Below are 19,209 nucleotides of genomic sequence, written 5' to 3'. Positions count from 1 at the left end.
AGCATTGAACTAGTCCTAATAGCATCATTTCAGAAATGTCAGTATTAATCAGGACAAGAAATAGGGATCTCTTTTGCAAGAAGCGAGCTTGCACTCCTTCCTTTCCTTGTATAGGGAAAACGGACAAAATTCCCAGTGAAAGGCCTAGAGGCGGCGCACTCCGCCCAAGGGTGGCCCACGTGTCCGCCTACCCTGCACCGCGCCCTGTCCCATCGCTAAGAAGCGGGGTCTGCCAACGCTCGCGAGAACCCTCTCGGCTTCCACGTTTGCCACGTTCCAAAGGACCGGGACAGACTGCAAAGCCGAAAGAGGTTCGCGCTCACAGGCAGCTGCGTAGCGCCCTAACTGCCCTAAGTGAGCAAGGGCCGGGAGCGCGGCAGGGTACCGCCGCCTCGTAAGGGCCCTTGCGATTCGGTCCCAGGAGCCGTCACTCAGCCTTCCGGGGGCGGGGCGAGGCCGGGAAGGGGCGTGGCCGTCGGGAGGCGAGCCGCGCGCTCTCGCCCCGGGAGGCAGTCACAAGTTCGTACACGCGAGGGCGGGAGCGCGCAGCCGGCACGCGGGTGATAAGTCCTCTGAGGTGCTGCGGGCGGTGCCGAGGCACAGGCTCTGCTGCAGGAGCAGCGGCCCAAACCCGCTCCAGCGCCCGCCGCCGCCGCCAGCGACTCCCGTGTCGCGTGTGTCCCCCTGCGCACTGAGGAAGCCCACCAGCCCTCGCCAGCCCCCGCGGAGCGTGCGATGGCCCAGCGTAAGAATGCCAAGGGTAGCGGCAACAGCAGCAGCAGCGGCTCCGGCAGCAGTAGCACGAGTGCGGGCAGCAGCGGGGGCAGCAGCAGCCCCGGGGCCCGGAGAGGTCAGAGGCCCTGCGGGGCGGGGATCCGGGGCCGCGCCTCGGGGTAGAGAGCCGGGTGGCGCGGCGGGCGCTGCGGGTGCATCTCCCCAGATCCCACTGCACGCCACCTCCATCCCCCGCGACGCTCCTGCTTTAGGCGCGCAGGGCGGAGGCCGCGCTCGGCGGGCCTGGCGGGCGGGCGAGGGGCAAGGCGGACCGGGGTCCGAGCCGTCGGGATGGTGGTCTCGGGGAGCCCCTTCCCAGCGGTTCTTTCACCTGCTGGGCGCAGCCGAGACAGAGGTTGCTGAGCGTGTGTCTTGGCTTTCCGTGGAATTGAAATGGGAGTAAGAAAACAATTTATCCTTTGCCTTGCATGTTTTGAGGAGTTGAAAATGAGCCAAAGTCAGGGAAAGTGAGTTCCTGCCTAACCAGCAGTGTTTCAGAGCAATTTAAAGGAGGTGAAAGTGGGGGCGTCTGGGGGCGGGGGGTGGGGGGGAGAAGTTGGGAGTGATTTGAATGCTCTGGAAATTATGTTAAATATTTTTGCTTGTGTGTAGCTTTCTTAGTATGCGTTGCAGTTACCTTTAAAATACCTTAGAATGTCATGAAATACTGAACGAGCGTCTCTATTTTTACCACTTTTACTTAAAATAAAATCGATTGGCTATTCACCTTTCTCCTCGTTCATGTGCATATCCAGCAGAGAGAGAACAGATTTTTAAATCTGTTTCGTCTCATATTTCAGTGGTTCTCGGTTTCTTTTATACTTCTTTTGACTTATATTTAGGATATTGAAGCTGCAATACGCATGTGTATGGAATGTGAGCTGTAAACTTCACTTGAAGTGATTTAGGCTCTTTGTTCGCTGAGATCTACAGATCATGAGTTCATAATATACCAAGAAAATGAATCAGATAGCTATAGTCAAAGAAGTATTTTCTTTATAGCACTTGTCACTATCTGAACTTGTCTTATAACTTTCATGTGTGTTGTGTTTGGCTCATTCTCTCCGTATCCCCAACTCCTAGAATGTTCCTGTCCCATAATAGGTGCTCAATAAATATTTGAGTAGTGAATGAATGAATAAATTTTAATGGGGAAAGTAGTGCATTAAATCCATTGCACAAATTTACATTATAAGGACTAATATTTGTATTCTAAATGTAAAGATGTACGCACAGTGCAAGCATATTAATTCACCTCCGACATAGGTAAAACTGTGTTCCTTTTTCACTTGTTCTTAAATGTCACTTCCTTAAACCTGCAGAGGGATAGATTAATTGCCTCAGCGGACTGAGGCTACTCTTTTTAACATCGCTAAATGAGAAGAACCCATTGTGCCTCTTAGGGCACTAAGCAGAGAAAGCTGATTAACCAGACTTTGATGTTAGTTGTTTTCAAAAGGTTTCTGTAGCTATTTACCGGTGAAGCATATCTTCATTCCATTTCATTTTTGTGTTTATGAGTAGAGGGCTGATTGCATCTGAGGAAGTCATTTTATATGGCCTCTTATTGGTGAGAAGTAATATTGGGAAATGTGTGTCACGTTTCTATCCCTACCCCATAACTATTTGAAGCATTTTAAAAGGCAAGAGATAGGTTTAGGAAATGCAGTGACTTAAATTAACTTCCCCTAACTTTCATACTCAGGCATTTTAGAACAAACTCTGCCCATATTTGAGGATCTACAGCCTTTTAAGCATTTTACACATTGATTTCTCTAATAGTCATGAAACAGACATAGTATGTAAAAGACTATGTAAAAGGAAGGAATGCCCGTGATACAAAAACAAAAGTTGATATTGGAGCCCTGCATGTTACATAATGAGTATTATTTATTCGCATATCCGCAGGTTTTTTTTTTCTCCAGTAGATACTGAGTTCTGCCCGTGTGCCAGATAGAAGGCACTAGGCATGGAAACCATTTCTTTCCATCATCCTAAACAGTTAAAGTGCAGTGTCGTGTGTAGTAGGCTGTACTCAAAAGATAATGCCGGCTTTTCTTTCAATGCTATGTTTACTTGGTCATTAAGGTACAGACGTTGTGCAAACCATTCCCTTCTACTGGGAAAATCAAAGACTTTTTAGCAGTGGCATACTGTGAGACCCATTTAGTTTCCTGCACAAATCATACAGATGAGGAAATTAATGCCCAGAAAAGTTGTCGAGTTCATTGAAGGTTATTTAGTTCATGGAAACTCAACTAATTACTGGAAGAACCAAGACTCAGAACCCAGGTTTTCTGTTATTCATTTTGCCATGCTACTTGAATTTTAGGTTCTCTAATATGTAATTGGAGTTAAACTAGATTATCAAGTTTTCTTCTGGCTGTTTCCATGAGTACTGCGCTTAATTATTGGAGAAAACTATACTTTTGTCCTATCACCAATTACATTTCTCTTGACAAAAATTGTATTTGAAACAATATTTGAAATTTTAGTTTGAGAAGAAGTATATGTGTTCAAATAGTACGTTTTTTGAGATGTCTTACATTGAGAATCAGAAGATGATGGCATTGGTCACATTAAACATTATTATTTCTTAAGTTTTTATGTGAAAGTATGGGGAAAAAAGAACCCAGTCATTTGAAACATGCATTTTAGGGAAAAGGTGATTATTGTTATTTTTTTTTCTGGCCAAACTTTATCTTCGTGGTCATTTTGCTGAAAAGTGATGTTTGGAAGCTGGAATTTGGGGAATTTATACCACACAGATTTTTAAAGCAAGTGTCTCTTTTTTATTCAACTTAAACTGAAAAATGATAAAATGGTTTTCTACAGAGTTCAGTTTTCCTTTTTTTTTCAGTTTTACTCTTTGTAATATAAAAGAAACATGAATAAATTGAACTTCTTACCTTTAATTTGCATGTAGAGCTGGACTTGCATGACCAGTTGGGCCCAGGAGAAACCTTTTTCACATTTATTGATTTGAAAATATTTTGGCAAAGAAGGAACATGATGTCCTTTTGGGCTTATTTTGTAGACACTGGTATGTGTGATGTTTTCTGTTTGTTTGTTTGTTTATTTAACTTTTCCCTTTTGAGTATCACCCCTTACCTCCCTGTATCTCCTAGCAGCTTTCCATCTCCCTGTTTATTTTGTCCTGCTACTCGGTCTCCTGCTACTACATTACTTTTTACCACTAGGTGTCACTGTAGAACACTTCCCCCTTAGTTTGAAGCTTCGGGTTATATAATAGCAGTTTTTGATTATTATTATTATTATTTAATCCATCTACAAATACTCAAAACTATTGATAGATAAGCACTTAAAAACTCTTAGCTACTTTTTAACTCTCTCAAGGTCTCTCAGTAGATTGTGCAGTCTGTTTTGGCTTAATTAGAATGAAATACATTCATGTACTACCTGTAAAACATAACAGCTTCATTTGATGAGTATTTGTCATTTAGAAACACACTTCTGAGTTTAGCTTCTTTTTTTTCTTTCTACTTTGAGTGTCTCTTAGATTACTAAGTAACTGAGGGATACAATGCACTGCTGATGGCATTGTGGAGCCCTTGAATGAAGAGGCCCTAGCAAAATTTTCTTCCTTTAGCCAAAGACCATCAGAACCAATTGCTTAATCCTCCATTAGTCATTCTACGATGAAAAGATAGGAAGACCATAATTCTTTCGCTGCAAGAACTGTCAACTGTTTTGTGTTCAGTTCAACAGCATTTTGTCCATCCTGACCAGATCATATGAAACCAAGCACTAAATAATGTTCTGAGGGAGTTTATGAACACATTTTCCAGAGACCAGTTAACCTCTGGTGGCCTGTGGAAGTCAAAGTTCTATATCTTGGACTATATTTTAGTCTTGCTTTAAAATAATCTCTCATAAAGATTATTAGAAAATGAATGTATGACCTTTTCATTTTCAGCCAATTATCAACAGAGGAACTTGGATAAAGGCTCATAGGGTCTGTCCATCTTGTTGTTAGTTAATATCACATATTTAGCCACTAGCTATCTGGTTCCAATAGAAAAACTCTTTTCACCAGAAAGCTAGTGCAGTTTGGGAGAAAGAATCTGATGACCTGGATCATATCTATGCAAGGACCAGAACCAAGAATTGCTAAAAATCTCGGTTCCCAGCCTCCTTAAATGTAAAGAATTGTTATCTATTTTGTTTTCAGAGTTTTGATGTCACTAATACTGATTTCATATGCCTTTGTGTTTCTTAGTTGTTGCCATTAAAGTACGTCTAATAGTAGGGGTGAATGCAAAACTTTGGAGAATATAAAAGCGTAGATGTCATCAGGCCATTGCGTGCTTTGACTTTTTTGATGATTTTTTCTTATTTATTTATTTATTTTTATTTCCCCTAGCATCTTTGTGTTAAGTAAAATGTATGTTCTTGAGGTAGAGTTTATACTATGCTTTGAGGACTACTTGATACATTTCTCTCGGCTTCTGGAGGTGTAAGTATCCATTTGCACATCAACTTTCAAGTTGGTGATTTGCCCTTAATGGCTCAGAAATCTGTAACATTATTTTATCTTACCAAGGCTCAGATATATTTTAGTCTTTTGATGTAATTCCAGCCACTGTTTTAACATCATGAAAATATGCAACTTAGTTTGTGGCTTGAATATTTCTGCATCACCTCTAAATGGCTTGACTTCATTCTATACCAAGGTACAAAAATGTTTTTCAAATGAACTTCTCTTAAATAAACGCTGTGTGTACATAGAACCTATCTACATCCCACCTAAACCTCTGGGGAAAAGCCTTAGCCATCTATCGGGAAATGTGGAGGTGCAAGGGCTGCTTGCTTCATTACCTGCTGCTAGTGTCGGCTCTGCACTGCACATGTGGGTTTGATGAGTTTCTCTTGTTCGATCCTGCAGCTCTGGCCATTTTTATTAGAGGACTAAGGATTCAGGATGTTCTTTTCTTTCCTGTGTACCACTGTGGGAGTATAGTCTGGAGGCCAGTGCTTTAACTTTTTTATTACACTTTTTTCTGGTACTGCTGGGAGCTAAGATGGTATTTTCTTGTTAGTCATTATTTTTTAATTTTAGTATTTTATTCCCGCGATGTGAGGGATGCTTCAGGCTTTTGTTCTGCATTTGATCTTTGTTTTTCAGGGATTACCTTTCTTGGTTACCTTTGGCTGATGTGGTTATCTTTTAATGGCAAATCACTGAATATAATTTAGTTCATATCAAATTGGCCACAGCTGAGGACAAATTTGGTCTAGATAACCTGTTAGACTCAAAGGAAATGTTGAGCTCCCTGGTGAATAACTTTTTTTAAACAGAAAATCATCTTTTAAGGGATCTGGGCTATTTGGGCCCCTGTGAGATCCAGGTCGCTTGCCTAGTCATGTGACTGTCATCGTCTGCCATAGATACTTTGTGTGCTCCAGAGTAGACAGCGTTGGTGAATTGACTTAGTTGAGGGGTAGGGAGCTGGAGGCTGGGGGTAGTTACTGACCAGTTGTAGTAAGGTTTCCAAGGGCACCCACTATCTCTGTGCTTGGAGAAATGCCAGCACTTCTCTCTTACATGTGTGCCCACACGTTGAACCCAGTGACTCATCCTGCACTTAAGCCAGCAAGGATCAGTCTTAAAGTAGGAGAATATCCTTTGATAATTTTATTTCACAACCAGCATTGTTGTAACTGCCTTTTCTCATATCTTACATAGCTTTGACAGCCATTTCTACCATTCCATAGTGCAGAGTCACTGTTATTTTGTTATTCTGTCCTGTCTGTAACTTCTTTTTCTTATTTATTATACTTCTAATATACAGTTTTTCTCCCTGTCTTTCACACACTGCTTTCAATGTCAATTTTCTTGGTATTCTGGAAAGACTCTTTTGGTCTTAGTTTCACTTGTAAATTTTGTTTAGGGCAGTTAATTTTTTAACTTACATAAATCTCAAAATCTGTGTTGTAAATATTTGTTGAAAGAATATCTAGCATTTAACTTTACTTCTCCTTTCTTTGAGTCAAGGCAATTTGTATAAGATGTTTGTCACTGAGTTTTTGTAAGTGGTTTCATGGATTTGCTTTTTGGCAGAGAGCTAGTTCTCTAACCTTTATAATAAAAATATTTCTATGTATTGCTCTTTAAAATTGTATGTATTTGAAATAGTACATATTTAAGCCTATAAATAAGTGTAGAGACTAATGCAGTGGATACCCATGTACCCACCATATAGGTGAAGAAATGAAACATCAGATTCCTAGATTTTCCTCTCCTGTGGTATTCCTTCCTAACCATTGTTAAACATTTTATGATAGTCATTACTATAAATGTAGGTATATATGCACAAAATAATGTATAACATGTTGCACATCACACATTATGTATCCACACGTGTAAACTATATCTATTGTTAAATCAGTGTATTTGAAAACTGCTCAGGAAGTATATCTATATCCCTATGTGTAGAAATATACCTATATACATATATATACACACACACACATATATATACTGTATAGCGTGTATTAAAAGTTTTGTGAACAGGCTTCTACTTGGCATACTATTTTGACACCATTTGTTTGAAATTCCTCCAAACTCCAGTTCTTTATTTTCACTTGTGTAGTTCTACACCTTATGACTATGCCTTGCTTTTCGTTTAGCCATCCTATCGCAGGCCACTTTTTTTTTCTTTCAAATAATGCTGCCCTGAACATGTATGTGCCTGTCTGTCCCCATGCATACATGTCTGAGTGTTTTTCTGGAGCATAATCTGGAATTGGAATTGTGGGTCGTAGAAAGTACACGCTTAGACTTTACTGGATATTGCCATTTTTTAACCCCGAAGTGATTGTATCAACTTACACTTCTGCCCCGAATGAATAAGAGCTTTTTCTGTGCCATCATCACATTATCAACATTTGGTAAAGTTTAATATTTGCCAGTTGAGTGGGTGTGAAGTAGTACTTGATGGTGTAAACTTGCATTTTTCTAATTACTAGTGAAGTTACTGGTGAGCATAGCCTTGTGTTTCCTCCTATGAATTGCCTGTTCATATACCTTCCCTATTTTTCTGTTTTTGTTTTGTATTTGTAGTATCGATAGGTAGAATTTTTTTTGTATCCTGAACCTTTTGATTATTTGTGATAAAGGACTTCTCCTAGTCTGTGGTTACTCGCATTTTCATTTTTTATGGTATACGTTGTTGAACAGAATTTTAAGATTTTAATATATTAATAGAATTTTTCTATTTTCTACTTTATGGTTCACACCTTTACACTTTATGGAAGACACATAACACAGATGTCATGAATTATTCTTGTATTTTTCTCTAAAAGATCTGAAACGTTGGTTTTTTACATTTAGATCTCTGAACCACCTGGTGTAGCATTTTATTGTATATTTTGTTAGTAGGGATCTAATTCAGTATTTTTTTTTTAAAGGGCAAATAAAAATGTCCTGTACTGTTAGTTGATTTGTCATCTTTTTACCCTAGTCTGCAGCATCACCTCTTGTGCATGAATACATCAGGCTGTATTTTGTTCCAGGCGCGTAGAAGCAACACCAAACTGAGTTGCTCACTGTAGGTCTGTAGTGAGTCCACGTATCTGATAGGGCGTGTCCTTCTACCCTGCCTTTTTCACTATTGTGTTTGCTGCTTTGGGACCTTTCCTCATCCATTTCTCTAGATCTTAGAATCTGCTTATCAAATACGTTCATGAAAAATATTTGAGAATTTTTACTGGCGTTGTATTGAATCTATAGAACAATTTGGGAGAAATACAGATGTTTATAATACTGAATCTTCCTATGTACCTGGCTGACTGGCCGGCCTGCTTTCTGTTCTCTTCTCTTTTTTATTTTCTTTTCTTCTTCCTCATCTTCTTTTTTTTTTTTTTTTTTTTTTGACAAGGCCTTGCTCTTTCACCCAGGCTGGAGTGCTGTGGCAACCTTGACTTCCCAGGCTGCAGTGATCCTCTGACCTCGGCCTCCCCGGTAGCTGGGACTACAGGTGTGTACCACCATGCCTGGCTAATTTTCATATTTCTTGTACAGATGGGGTTTTACCATGTTGGCCTGTCTGCTCTCAAACTCCTGGGCTCAAGTGATCTGCTCATGTCGACTTCTAGAGGGCTGAGATTACGGGTGTGAGCCCTGTGCCTGGCCTATAATTTCTTATGGATTTAAGTCTGACAATTTTTATAATCTTATTTGAAAGTCATATACATCTTTTATTAGATTAAGTCTGGGTACTTTATATTTTAAAAAATATTTTCAATAGTATTTTTAAATTAACATTTTTTAATGAAACTTTAAAAATATGTATCCAAGTTGAAAGACTTCTGTAATGAGTCCACCATGCTACAACAGTTAACATCTTGATAGATTTGCTTTGTCTTATCTACCAATCTTATTCTTTCCTGCCTTTCGAAGTAAGTTGCAGGTGTTAGTATATTTCGCTTTCCTAAACATTTACGTGTGCCTGTAGCTAACTAGAGCTTAGCGTGCGTTTGTTTTTTCCTGTGAGGTAAAATTGTCACATAGTGAATTGCACAAATTTTAGTGTCTGATCTGAGGAGTTTTTATATCCATTTCTACTTTTGTAAAACAACAACCTATTAGGATAGGGAATATTTTCATCACCCTGTGAGGTTCTCTCAAGCCCTTTTCTTGCCCCCACCTCTGCCATCAGAGGCAGCCATTGTACTACATTTTTTGATCATCGATTAGTGTTTTCAATTCTAGAACTTCCTTTTGCAAGTACTTTTTTTTGCAAAGTCTTCTTTCACTCAGCATAATATTTTTGAGTTCATTTATGTTGTATACACAGTCACTTGTTCCTTTTTATTGCCAAATCGTATTCCAGTGTCTGACTATAGCACAGTTTTTTCAAAGCTTTTATTTTAGGTTCAGGGGTACATGTGCAGGTTAAATTGGGTAAATTGCATGTCACAGGGGTTTGGCGTACAGATAATTTTGTCACACAGGTAATAAGATTAGTACCTGATGAGTAGTTTTTTGGATCTTCACCTTCCTCCCGCCCTCTACCCTCAAGTAGGCCCCAGTGTCTGTTTTTCCCTTCTTTGTGTGCATAAGTGGTCAATGTTTTGCTTCCACTTATTAGTATTAGTAAGAACATGGTTCTCTGTTCCTGTGTTAGTTTGGTTAGGATAGTGACCCCCAGCTCCATTCATGTTGTATAGCACAGTTTTTTAACCCAATCTTTTATTGGTGGACACTTGGGGTATTCCTAGTTTTGGGTTATTATGAATAAAATTATCTGAATAGTATAGAAGCCTTTTTTGATATATGTTTTTATTTCTCTTGAGCAAGAGAGGGATTACTGGGCTATAGGGTAGGTGTATGTTTAGTTTTATTAAGAAACTGTTAAACTCTTTTGCAGAGTAGTTGTACAATATATTTTATACTCCCACTGACAATGTGTGGAATTGGTTGTTCTACATATGTACCAACATTTGGTGGTGTCAGTCTTTTTAATTTTAGCCATTCTGGTGGGTGTACCGTGGCTTCTTACTGTAGTTTACATTTGCATTTCCCTGATGAATAATGATGTCAAGCACTTTTTCTTGTGCTTATTGGCTACACCCATTATCTTTAGTGAAGTTTCTCTTTTACTCATTTCTGATTTTATTGTTTTTTGTTGCTGAGCTGTAATTCTTCATGTATTCTGGATAGAAGTTCTTTTCAGATATATATAGCACATATTTCTCCCAGTCTATAACTTACCTTTTTATTTTTTTATTTTTAATGTTTATATTTTTTTTTCTGTTTTTGCTTTCTGTGTTCTAAGAAACTGCACGTTCTCAAGTCTCAAAGCTATCCTCTTTTGTTTTCTTCTAGAAGTTTGATAGTTTTACTTTTTATGTTTGTCTATGAATGTTTTCACATTAATGTTGAATTACATTTACATTTTTCTATATGGAATTTCAGTTCTAGCACCATGTATTGAAAAGACTTTGCTTTCGTTATTAGATTCCTTTTGGAGCCTTTGTCAAAAAGCAAATGACAGTGTAAGTATAAATCTGTTCCTGAGCCCTTCTGTTTTTTGTTATCTATTTGTCCTTAGGCCTTTATTACAGAATCTTGATTACTCTAGCTATAAAGTAAGTATTAAAATTAGGTAGTGTAAATCCTCCTACTTTATTGCTTCTTTTAAAGTAGCTCTAAATACTATGGATACTTTATATATCTATATACATTTTAGAATCAGCTTGTCAATTTCCACAGAATAAAACATGCTAGGGTTTATGATTAGAATTGCATTGACTCCGTAGACCAACTTTGGGAGCATTAATCACACTGATATTGAACATTCTAATTTATGATAGTGGTATATTTCTTAATTTGTTAGGTTTTTAGTTTCCTTCTGCCTTTTTCTGTAGATTTTGCTATGGAGATCTTTTTACACTTTTTTTGTTAAACATTTTTCTAAATATTTTGTATTTTTTGATGCTATTAGAAATGGTATTTTTAAAATTTCATTTTCCCATTATTTACTGCTAGTATATAGACATAGAACTGATACACGCACCTTATATCCTGTAGCTTTGCTAAATTCATTTATTCTAGTAGTTTTTTTTTTTTTTAAGAAAATAGATTCTTTGGGATTTTCTATGTAAATATCATGATGCCCTTTAATAGAGACAGTCTGTCTTCTTTTCCAGTCTTTTCTTGCCTTACTGCACTAATTAGGATTTCCAGTATCATGTTGAATACCAGTGATGAGAATAGACATTCGGGCTTTGTTCCTGATTTTAGTAGCAAAGTATTTGGTATTTTACCATTAGGTAAGTAAAATATTAACTCAGGGTGTTTTGTAGATGCTTTTCATTGAACTGGGGGAATTTGTATTTCTAGGTTGAGAATTTTGTCAAATACTTTTTCTCACTCAAAGTCCCACTTGGTTGATTTGAATTGTCCTTTTTATATATTGCTTTATTTGCTAATATTTTGTCAACAATTTTGTGTCTGTGTTTATGTTAGATGTGGGTCTGTAATTTCCTTCCTTTTTTCCTCTCCTCCCCTCCCTTCCCCGTGCTTTTCCTTCTCTCCTTACTTCCTTAGGAATTATGATTAGTACTGAATGTTTTCTCTGCACCTATTGATACTATATATTTGGTTTTTCTCCTTTCATATTTTAGGTGGTAAATTATAACAATAGATGCTCTAATTTAAAACCATCCTTACATTTCTGGGAAGAATCCAGTGTGGTGGTTTTATATATTTTCAGTATTATTGAATTAGTTCATAGATCCATGAGTAAAACTGACCCAACATTTTCTTTCCTGGTTTTGTTATCAAGGTTATATTCTAGCTGTATAAATGAATTTAGGAAGATTTCTTCTATTGCTGTTCTTTGACATAGTTTGTATAGAAATAGTTATTTGGTAAAACTCATTCGAACCTTTTTGTCATTTCACCCCCACACTGGGTGAGGTGTGGGTAGACATGAGGGGAAACTGCTTTGCTTTTTAAATGTTTTCAGTACGATTTAAAATTTCTGTTTCTTCTTCAGTCAGGTTAGATATGTTATATTTTCTGTTGGTAGGTACATTTGAGTAAGTTACATTTTTCTAAAACGTTTTCTGTCTTTGAAGTTTCAAACTTACTGGCAAAAAGTTGTGTATGATTTTAGCTGTGCTTCTTGTAAACAGAATATAGCTATTGTACATCTATTATTACCTTGTAATAAAATTCCATTTAAAATTACTAAATGCTAAGTTTCTTTAAATTGTAGCTGTTTTTAGATACTAAGAATGTTTTGCTGAGTTTATTAAAGTAAAAATTGTTTCTTTATAAAATACATGGGATATTCTAATATCTGTGAGAATGTAAGCCATTTAATACTGGTAATTTGTTTTAATTGACTTGATATGATGCTCATCTTCCTCCTTAAATGGTAATAACTAGCAATAGGTACATTGGTTTGTTAAAAATTGAACTTTCTTCATGACTAAAATATAATGCTTAGTTTCTTGAATCTTAAGATTTATTTAACTATTTGGTGGTTTCTAGCTGGTCAATCTGTTTAGTTGTAATCAGTAAATATTCCTGAAGGCCTAGGGAGCCTGGCATGTATCCAAACATAGCCCAGTGTTTCAATCACATATTTGCTTTGTGACATTATAGAGGTAGAACATTTTTAAAGTGAAATTAATGTATGTGAAGGTGGAAGACTCTTAAGCCCCTTGTATCTATTTTATTGTTTTTTTCTAGAAGTAGTGCACTATTTGTGTTAATAAGTACCCAAGCTGATTTTTAGAAGGTATTGTTATCAGTGAGACTTTTAAGATGACTGAGTAGGGTAGAGTAACATTAAGTAAGAACACAGTTCACTAGCTTAAGTACTTTTACTGATTTGGTGTAAACTTGAAAGAAACTACATATGTTCAAGATCTTCCTGCTCAGCTGGTCCTTCACCAATGCCTTGTGGTCTTAGTGTGCTTTTAGTTTATGCTGATTCATATTTTCAACACCAGCTATTTCACATCTTCACCAACTTCAGCCAATATCTTACTATTTATTTTTCAATTGTGGCAGAAGGATCCCTGCCATTTTGCAGAGAAACCAGAGAACATTCTTTAAGAGCTCCCTCATTTGTTACATGGTAGGTAGGGATTGACCTTTGAGTTGCGTGACAGTGGGGGCCTACTGAGATGAGGCTGGTTACAGCCCCCTGGTGGGTAGACAGGATCTGAAGCCAGTGCAGTTGGGAATCTTGGAGAGGGATTGCTCCAATTTGGATACAAAAGTGTCCAACAACTGAGTTTTGGGGATACATCTTATAGTTTGGTAAAGCCTCTTTTCTTTCTTTACACTAAAGAGGAGACCCAGAAGGGTGGTGGCTGAGTGGAGATAAGCCAGCATCACAGTTAGAACTTATTCATCTTGGCAGTCACAGCTATTAGGGACCTTTGGGTCCCCACCCACCTAAGGGAAAGGCGAAGACTGGGGCAGGAATGCTGGGCCTCTCAGAGGAACCCCCAGTGGACTGGGACACCATTTTCTCATACATCTTGAGCCATTACTTAACTTCTGAGAATTCTCCTTCTCCGTTCCTTCCTACAGTATGCACCTCTTGCTTTGGCTTTCTCATGTAAAGAAAAACACAACAAAATCCACAAAAACCTCCTTTTACTCTGACTAGTCTACCCAGCCAGATATTACAACTGAGTAGTGTGGGTCCCTTTTTTTCTCTTCTTCCCTTCAGATGTTTTGGTCCAAAGTCAGCAGACACTACCTTAGTAGTAAATCCACTGAACTCTTCTTGTTCCTTTCCTTTATCTACTCCTTAAAGGATAGTCTTCCCAGGATTTTTGCTTGGGCGTCTTCTAATCCCATGCTGCATGCTCTTCATAACTTTAACTACAATCTACTGATGACTCCCAATTCTGTAGCACTGCTGAGCTACAGACTGAATAACAGTAAAGATAGAGAAAAAAACATAGCTACCACTGAGTGCTAGCTATACATCACACATTGTATATTTCTTTCTGTTTTAGCATTTTATTCTCACACTAATTATCTAAATTCTTTTTTTTTTTTTTTTTTTTTTTTTTTTGGTGATGAAGAACTAGTAGGTTAATTTGTCAAAGATCATGGAGGTATTAAAAATTGAAGCTGGAGTTTAGGTCCCAATTCTGACTCTAAGGTTACTTTAGTTGAATATTTTAGATTCTCATTAGTTGTTACTTAAATTACTCATAACTGGTTTTATTTCATCCTTCTGTCACAGTCATCTTTATAAAGTGGAAATTAGATCCTGTCCACTTCCTTATTTGAAAACCTCAAGTAATGTCCTCAGAGTACTCAAGATGTAGTTCAGATGCCTAAGCATAGAGGAGGCTCTTCATGATCCTCTCTTACACTCTCTGCCTCCTCTTCTTTATATTAATGCTCCAGACATATTAAATCACTCTGTAGCCTCAGTATCTGCACATTGCTATTTCTTCTTCTAGGACAGCTCACCACCTTGCCTTTCCCTGTCTGACTCCTATATTTCCTTCCAGATTTAGTTCCCTCATTATTTTTTCCCTATTCTCCCTTCTTCTCCCATAGATTGCGTTCGGTAACCTCTCCTCCCCTCCCTGACCCTGTACCATTGTAATCATATGATTCCTTCAACAGATGAAAATGTGAGCAAATCATGATATTAGACAACAAAGTAGCATCAGACTGAACGAGACCCAAGTACTAGCTCTGACGCTTACCAGATTTTGACCTTAAGTAAGTCATCAAACCTAAGCTCCTTTGTATTTTTCTCTGTCTTTAAAATGAAGGTGATGGTACTTACATCATAGTTACGAGGATTCACTGTAAAGTGACTGGTAAATACAGTTATTGAATGTGGTGATAGTGACATTACCATGAACAAAACATATACTTTGTTTTATACTGTAAAGATCTGTTGTCTTTCATTCCTGCTTGATTGTCAGGGGACCATCTATGTTACTGATATATATCAGACTCAAACTCACATAAATAATTAGGAAATTTATTTCATTTAAAAAGAAGACTAAACGTAGGGCTGGTTCCAGTTGTGGTATGATCTGTGGCTCAAAATGTCTTCAAGGACTCATATTCCTCCAGCTTCTCACCCTTATTCTCAGCAAAGGTGTCATCCCAAGGCTGGTTCCCCTGTGGGTTCTAGATGGCAGCCAGTGGCAGCTGGGATTGCATACTTCCTTGTTCACATTCAGCAGAAGGAAAATGGCCTCTTTTTCTCTTTTGCTGAGAGCAGACTCCTTGCTGCTTCTTTGTATGAGCTTATGCCTGCCGGTATGATCCAGACTGTGGAGAGATTATCATGATGGTTTGAACCAAGGGTTGGCACTGCTGTGCATATAGTCACTGTTGCAACTACTCAAGGGTTGACATTGTTGGCCAATCTTTGTTGCAGCTTCTAAACTTGGCTGTTGTAGCATGAAAACCATAACAAGCAGATGAGTAGGACCATTTTCCAATAAAACTGTATTTAAGGCCACTGAAATTTGAATTTCATAGAATTTTCTCATGAAATTTTCTTCTTTGATTTTTTCTCAACTGTTTTTAAAAAGTGAAACCATTCTTAGCTCCTGATCCATATAAAAAACATGACACATATGCTATAGTTTGCTTCCCTGGTTTAGAGGAATTGCTGGGGCTGAGAGAGTTACTGCTAATGTTTGATATAGATGAGGTATATGTATATCTTTAATGCCTAAATGGCTCCCTGGACATAGTAGATACTCAGCATTTAATAGTTTATGAGTAATGATTATCACAGTAGGTACTCAGTCCATCAAATGATACTCAATAAATGTTAGAATTGACAAATACAAATAAGTTCATATTTCTTCCTACTAGACCAAAAGGACGTTGGGGTAGGAGTAACTGTTTTTGTGTCCTCTACACTGCCTTGAATGTATAAGTACTCAAAAATTATGTTTGACGTGGGTAGATTTTTTTAGGTTTATATTATGGGCAAGAGCACAAATAAAAATATCCTGTTGATGTTTATGTGAGTTGGAACTAAGGAAACAGCCAAGTGATAAGAATGTGTATACTTTGTTGTGGTAGACAATTATTTTAGTGGGTCAAGTTCATTACGTAACAGGTCCTGTTTAGGCACCATGCAAGTAGTTTCCACACGGTAAGCTTTTGGAATCCTACCAATAGGAAGCTGTTTTGCAGCCATGAGAGCCATTACCAGTGCTTTGTCATCGTAGTTCATTGTCATTGGGAGGCAGTTTGGGCAGTTTGTTCTGCATTTTTGCAAAATTAGAAAATGCTGCTTATTTTGCAGAATTTCAACTTTCCCCTCACTTTATTTTTAAACATGACTCAAGGATAGACTTAAAATTATTTATGTGAATGCTGAAATATGGAGTAATTTCTTCCATTTTTTTGTTTGTTTTGGGGTTTAAAATTCTTTTGTAAGAATTTTGACAATTTCCTCCTTGACATGAGTTTATAATTTGTCAATTTTGATTAAAAAATAAAAACTGCGAGTTGTGCAAGACTAATGTTTGTTAAAAAAAAAAAAAAGTTTGGAACTGATTTATACTTTAGAATGTTGTATCTTTAAAATTCCAAGATTATGGTTCTCCCCAAATGACTATTTGCATGTCTATTGTCCCATGTATCCTTTATCCTGATGTAATACTTACCAAAGGGAATTTTAGTTGCCTTTTAATTTTTCTCTTCCACTGGACTGTAAGCTAAATGGCCTCCCTTGTTCATTGCTGTAGCACAAAGTAGGCATTTAAAGAGTATTTGTTGAATGGTTGAATATCTGAGTGCTTGGAGAAAACCATTAAAGCCATTTAAAATTTACCATTCTGAGATTTTTGTGTCTTAAAATCCACGTTAGCCCACAGGGCTGAAAGAACCTTGTTTTGCTGATCTGAATTTTATTTTGGCCAGAAATGTTCTATTTAAAGCAATACTTTTATCCAGAAATGTATTAAAACTATTTAACCATTGCTATGGGAGAGACACTCATGGCCTGGTCGGGACAGCACCTGCACAACATACCCTGCTTCTGCCTGAACGTAGCTTACCTATAACTTGCATGGAACTTGAAGACCAGCCTTTGTAGCTCACCATATCTTTTTGGGGCCCTACTCCTGTCAACCTCAAGCCTCAGACTGGGTTATTCCAGAACACAGCTAAGAGACCAGTGTTTGAAACAGTGTTTGATGCCTTCCAGCACATATAGTGGGGTTCTTGTTGATTTTTATTCTGGGTAACCCCAGCCTGGAGAGAGTGAGGGTGTATTTGATGAAGTTGGAGCTGAAAGAGGAATGTGGAATGGGTTTAGAGCATGAGTCATAGAGAGTACGGTGAAGGGGTCAGCTGTGATATTGGTAGTGACATTGGCCATCACTTTGGTTCTGAATTGGGGTGTGGATGGGAGGAGAGGCACAGACAGGCGGCGAAGTCAGGGATGAAGCTGACAGTGCCAGCTGCACCTGCCTTGGCCATTTCTATTCCCAGAGTGACCTTTCTTCTGCTGTTCTGTGGTTTTCTTTTAAAAATACTCTGTGTAGGTTAGATTTACTTTTTCATTGATACAGAACAAAAATAACTTATGTTTATATTTTAGATTTTTGTGGGGATAAGTTGTAAACTGTCCAGTGAGATTAATGAGCTCTGCTCAGTAGGAAGAGGACACAGGAGTAAAATCTCATGCTGGCCTCTGGAAACTCACAGTAGGATGGGCTGCAGAGTAAATATGTGTCGAATTGTTGAATGAATGAGGTGTGCATGATGAAGGAGGAGGGAAAACAAGACTAAGATGAAGGAAGGGGCTGAGGCTTGTCAGAAGTCTCAAAATTACAACCCCAACCAAAGCTTTTTGTGTTAACCTTTGGGGAATTATGAAAATTAGAAGAGGTGGCGAAGACACTCACGGGGCAAATGTCCCATTTTTATTAAAGGAAAGAAAAATAGATTCAGAGCAAGTATAAATGAATGTTTCATGGCGATCCTAGGCAAATTCTAAAATTAAAAATGATTCTTAAGTGCTCAAAAAAGAAAACTGTGAACACTTGGAAACACAACAGGTTTACCATGGAGGTTGCTTTAAAAAAGATTAAGCATTCCTGTAAGCTTTGTAGACTGATTGGTCAGAATACAATCTTGTAATTTTTCCTAACTTCACCAAGGCATTTAACACCATCTCTGAAAATCTCCCTGTGCCTGAGATGGTAAACATTGGCCAGGTACAGTTTGAACCTGCTGACTGCAGAACTGTACCCAAAGAACGCTATTTAATGGGTTGATGTTAACCGCAAGAGAAGCCTTTCCAATTAATGCTTATTAGCTATTGTTTGGCACAAAGCTATGAGGGAAATTGTAACCAGAAGTAAAAATGCTGTGCAACAGGATGACTGACACTGAAAGTGAACTTGAAAGGGTTAATTCAGTTTTTGCAAAGCAAATTCACTATAGAGAATAAGCTGAAAGAAGTTAGAAGAAGTAGGTATTTTTTAATGGTTTATTAAAAGGCCGAGATTGTTGTTGTTGTTGTTTTTAAATGCCTGCAGTCTCAGAGGGAATTGCCTGCATGATGTGGCCGACCAGAAAAGCCTCTTTGGTAGTTAGTGTTATTACCAGAGTGAGGGGTGCACATCCGACTCTGTGATGGTCGCACTGCATCTGGAACGTGGCTTGAGTCGGGGGGTTGCGGGTTAGAAGGGACAGTGATAGAGGTTGACAGAGGAGCCTCCTCCTGACAGGCCCCTGGGTAAGGGTGTGTTAGCCCACTGTGAGGGAGGAGTGAAAACCCTCTCCATGGCTGGCCCGGAGGGGAGTCCTCCTCAGGGGCATCGCTATCCCCAAGTGTCTCAAGCAGCGGTCCCAGACCTTCTTGGCACCAGGGACCAGTTTCATGGAAGACAGTTTTTCCATGGATGAGGCGGGAAGTGGGGAAGGGGCAGATG

The 19,209-nt window shown here is 38.4% G+C and overlaps 1 protein-coding gene across 29 annotated transcripts in view; it reads left to right on the top strand.

Moving 5' to 3' along the window:
- The first annotated feature begins 511 nt into the window (after window positions 1-511).
- Window positions 512-19,209, top strand: part of ASPH (aspartate beta-hydroxylase) — a 216,355-nt gene continuing 197,657 nt past the window's right edge. For all 29 annotated transcript variants that reach the window (XM_077943677.1, XM_077943676.1, XM_077943679.1 and 26 more), the window contains exon 1: window positions 512-850. In XM_077943677.1, the coding sequence (XP_077799803.1) occupies window positions 736-850 (115 nt within the window). In that variant the 5' untranslated portion in view covers window positions 512-735. The remainder of the gene's footprint in view (window positions 851-19,209) is intronic.

The sequence above is a fragment of the Macaca mulatta genome, chromosome 8 (genome assembly GCF_049350105.2).
Source record: "Macaca mulatta isolate MMU2019108-1 chromosome 8, T2T-MMU8v2.0, whole genome shotgun sequence".
NCBI classification, from domain to species: domain Eukaryota; kingdom Metazoa; phylum Chordata; class Mammalia; order Primates; family Cercopithecidae; genus Macaca; species Macaca mulatta.
This window is presented reverse-complemented; position numbering and strand designations above follow the sequence as displayed.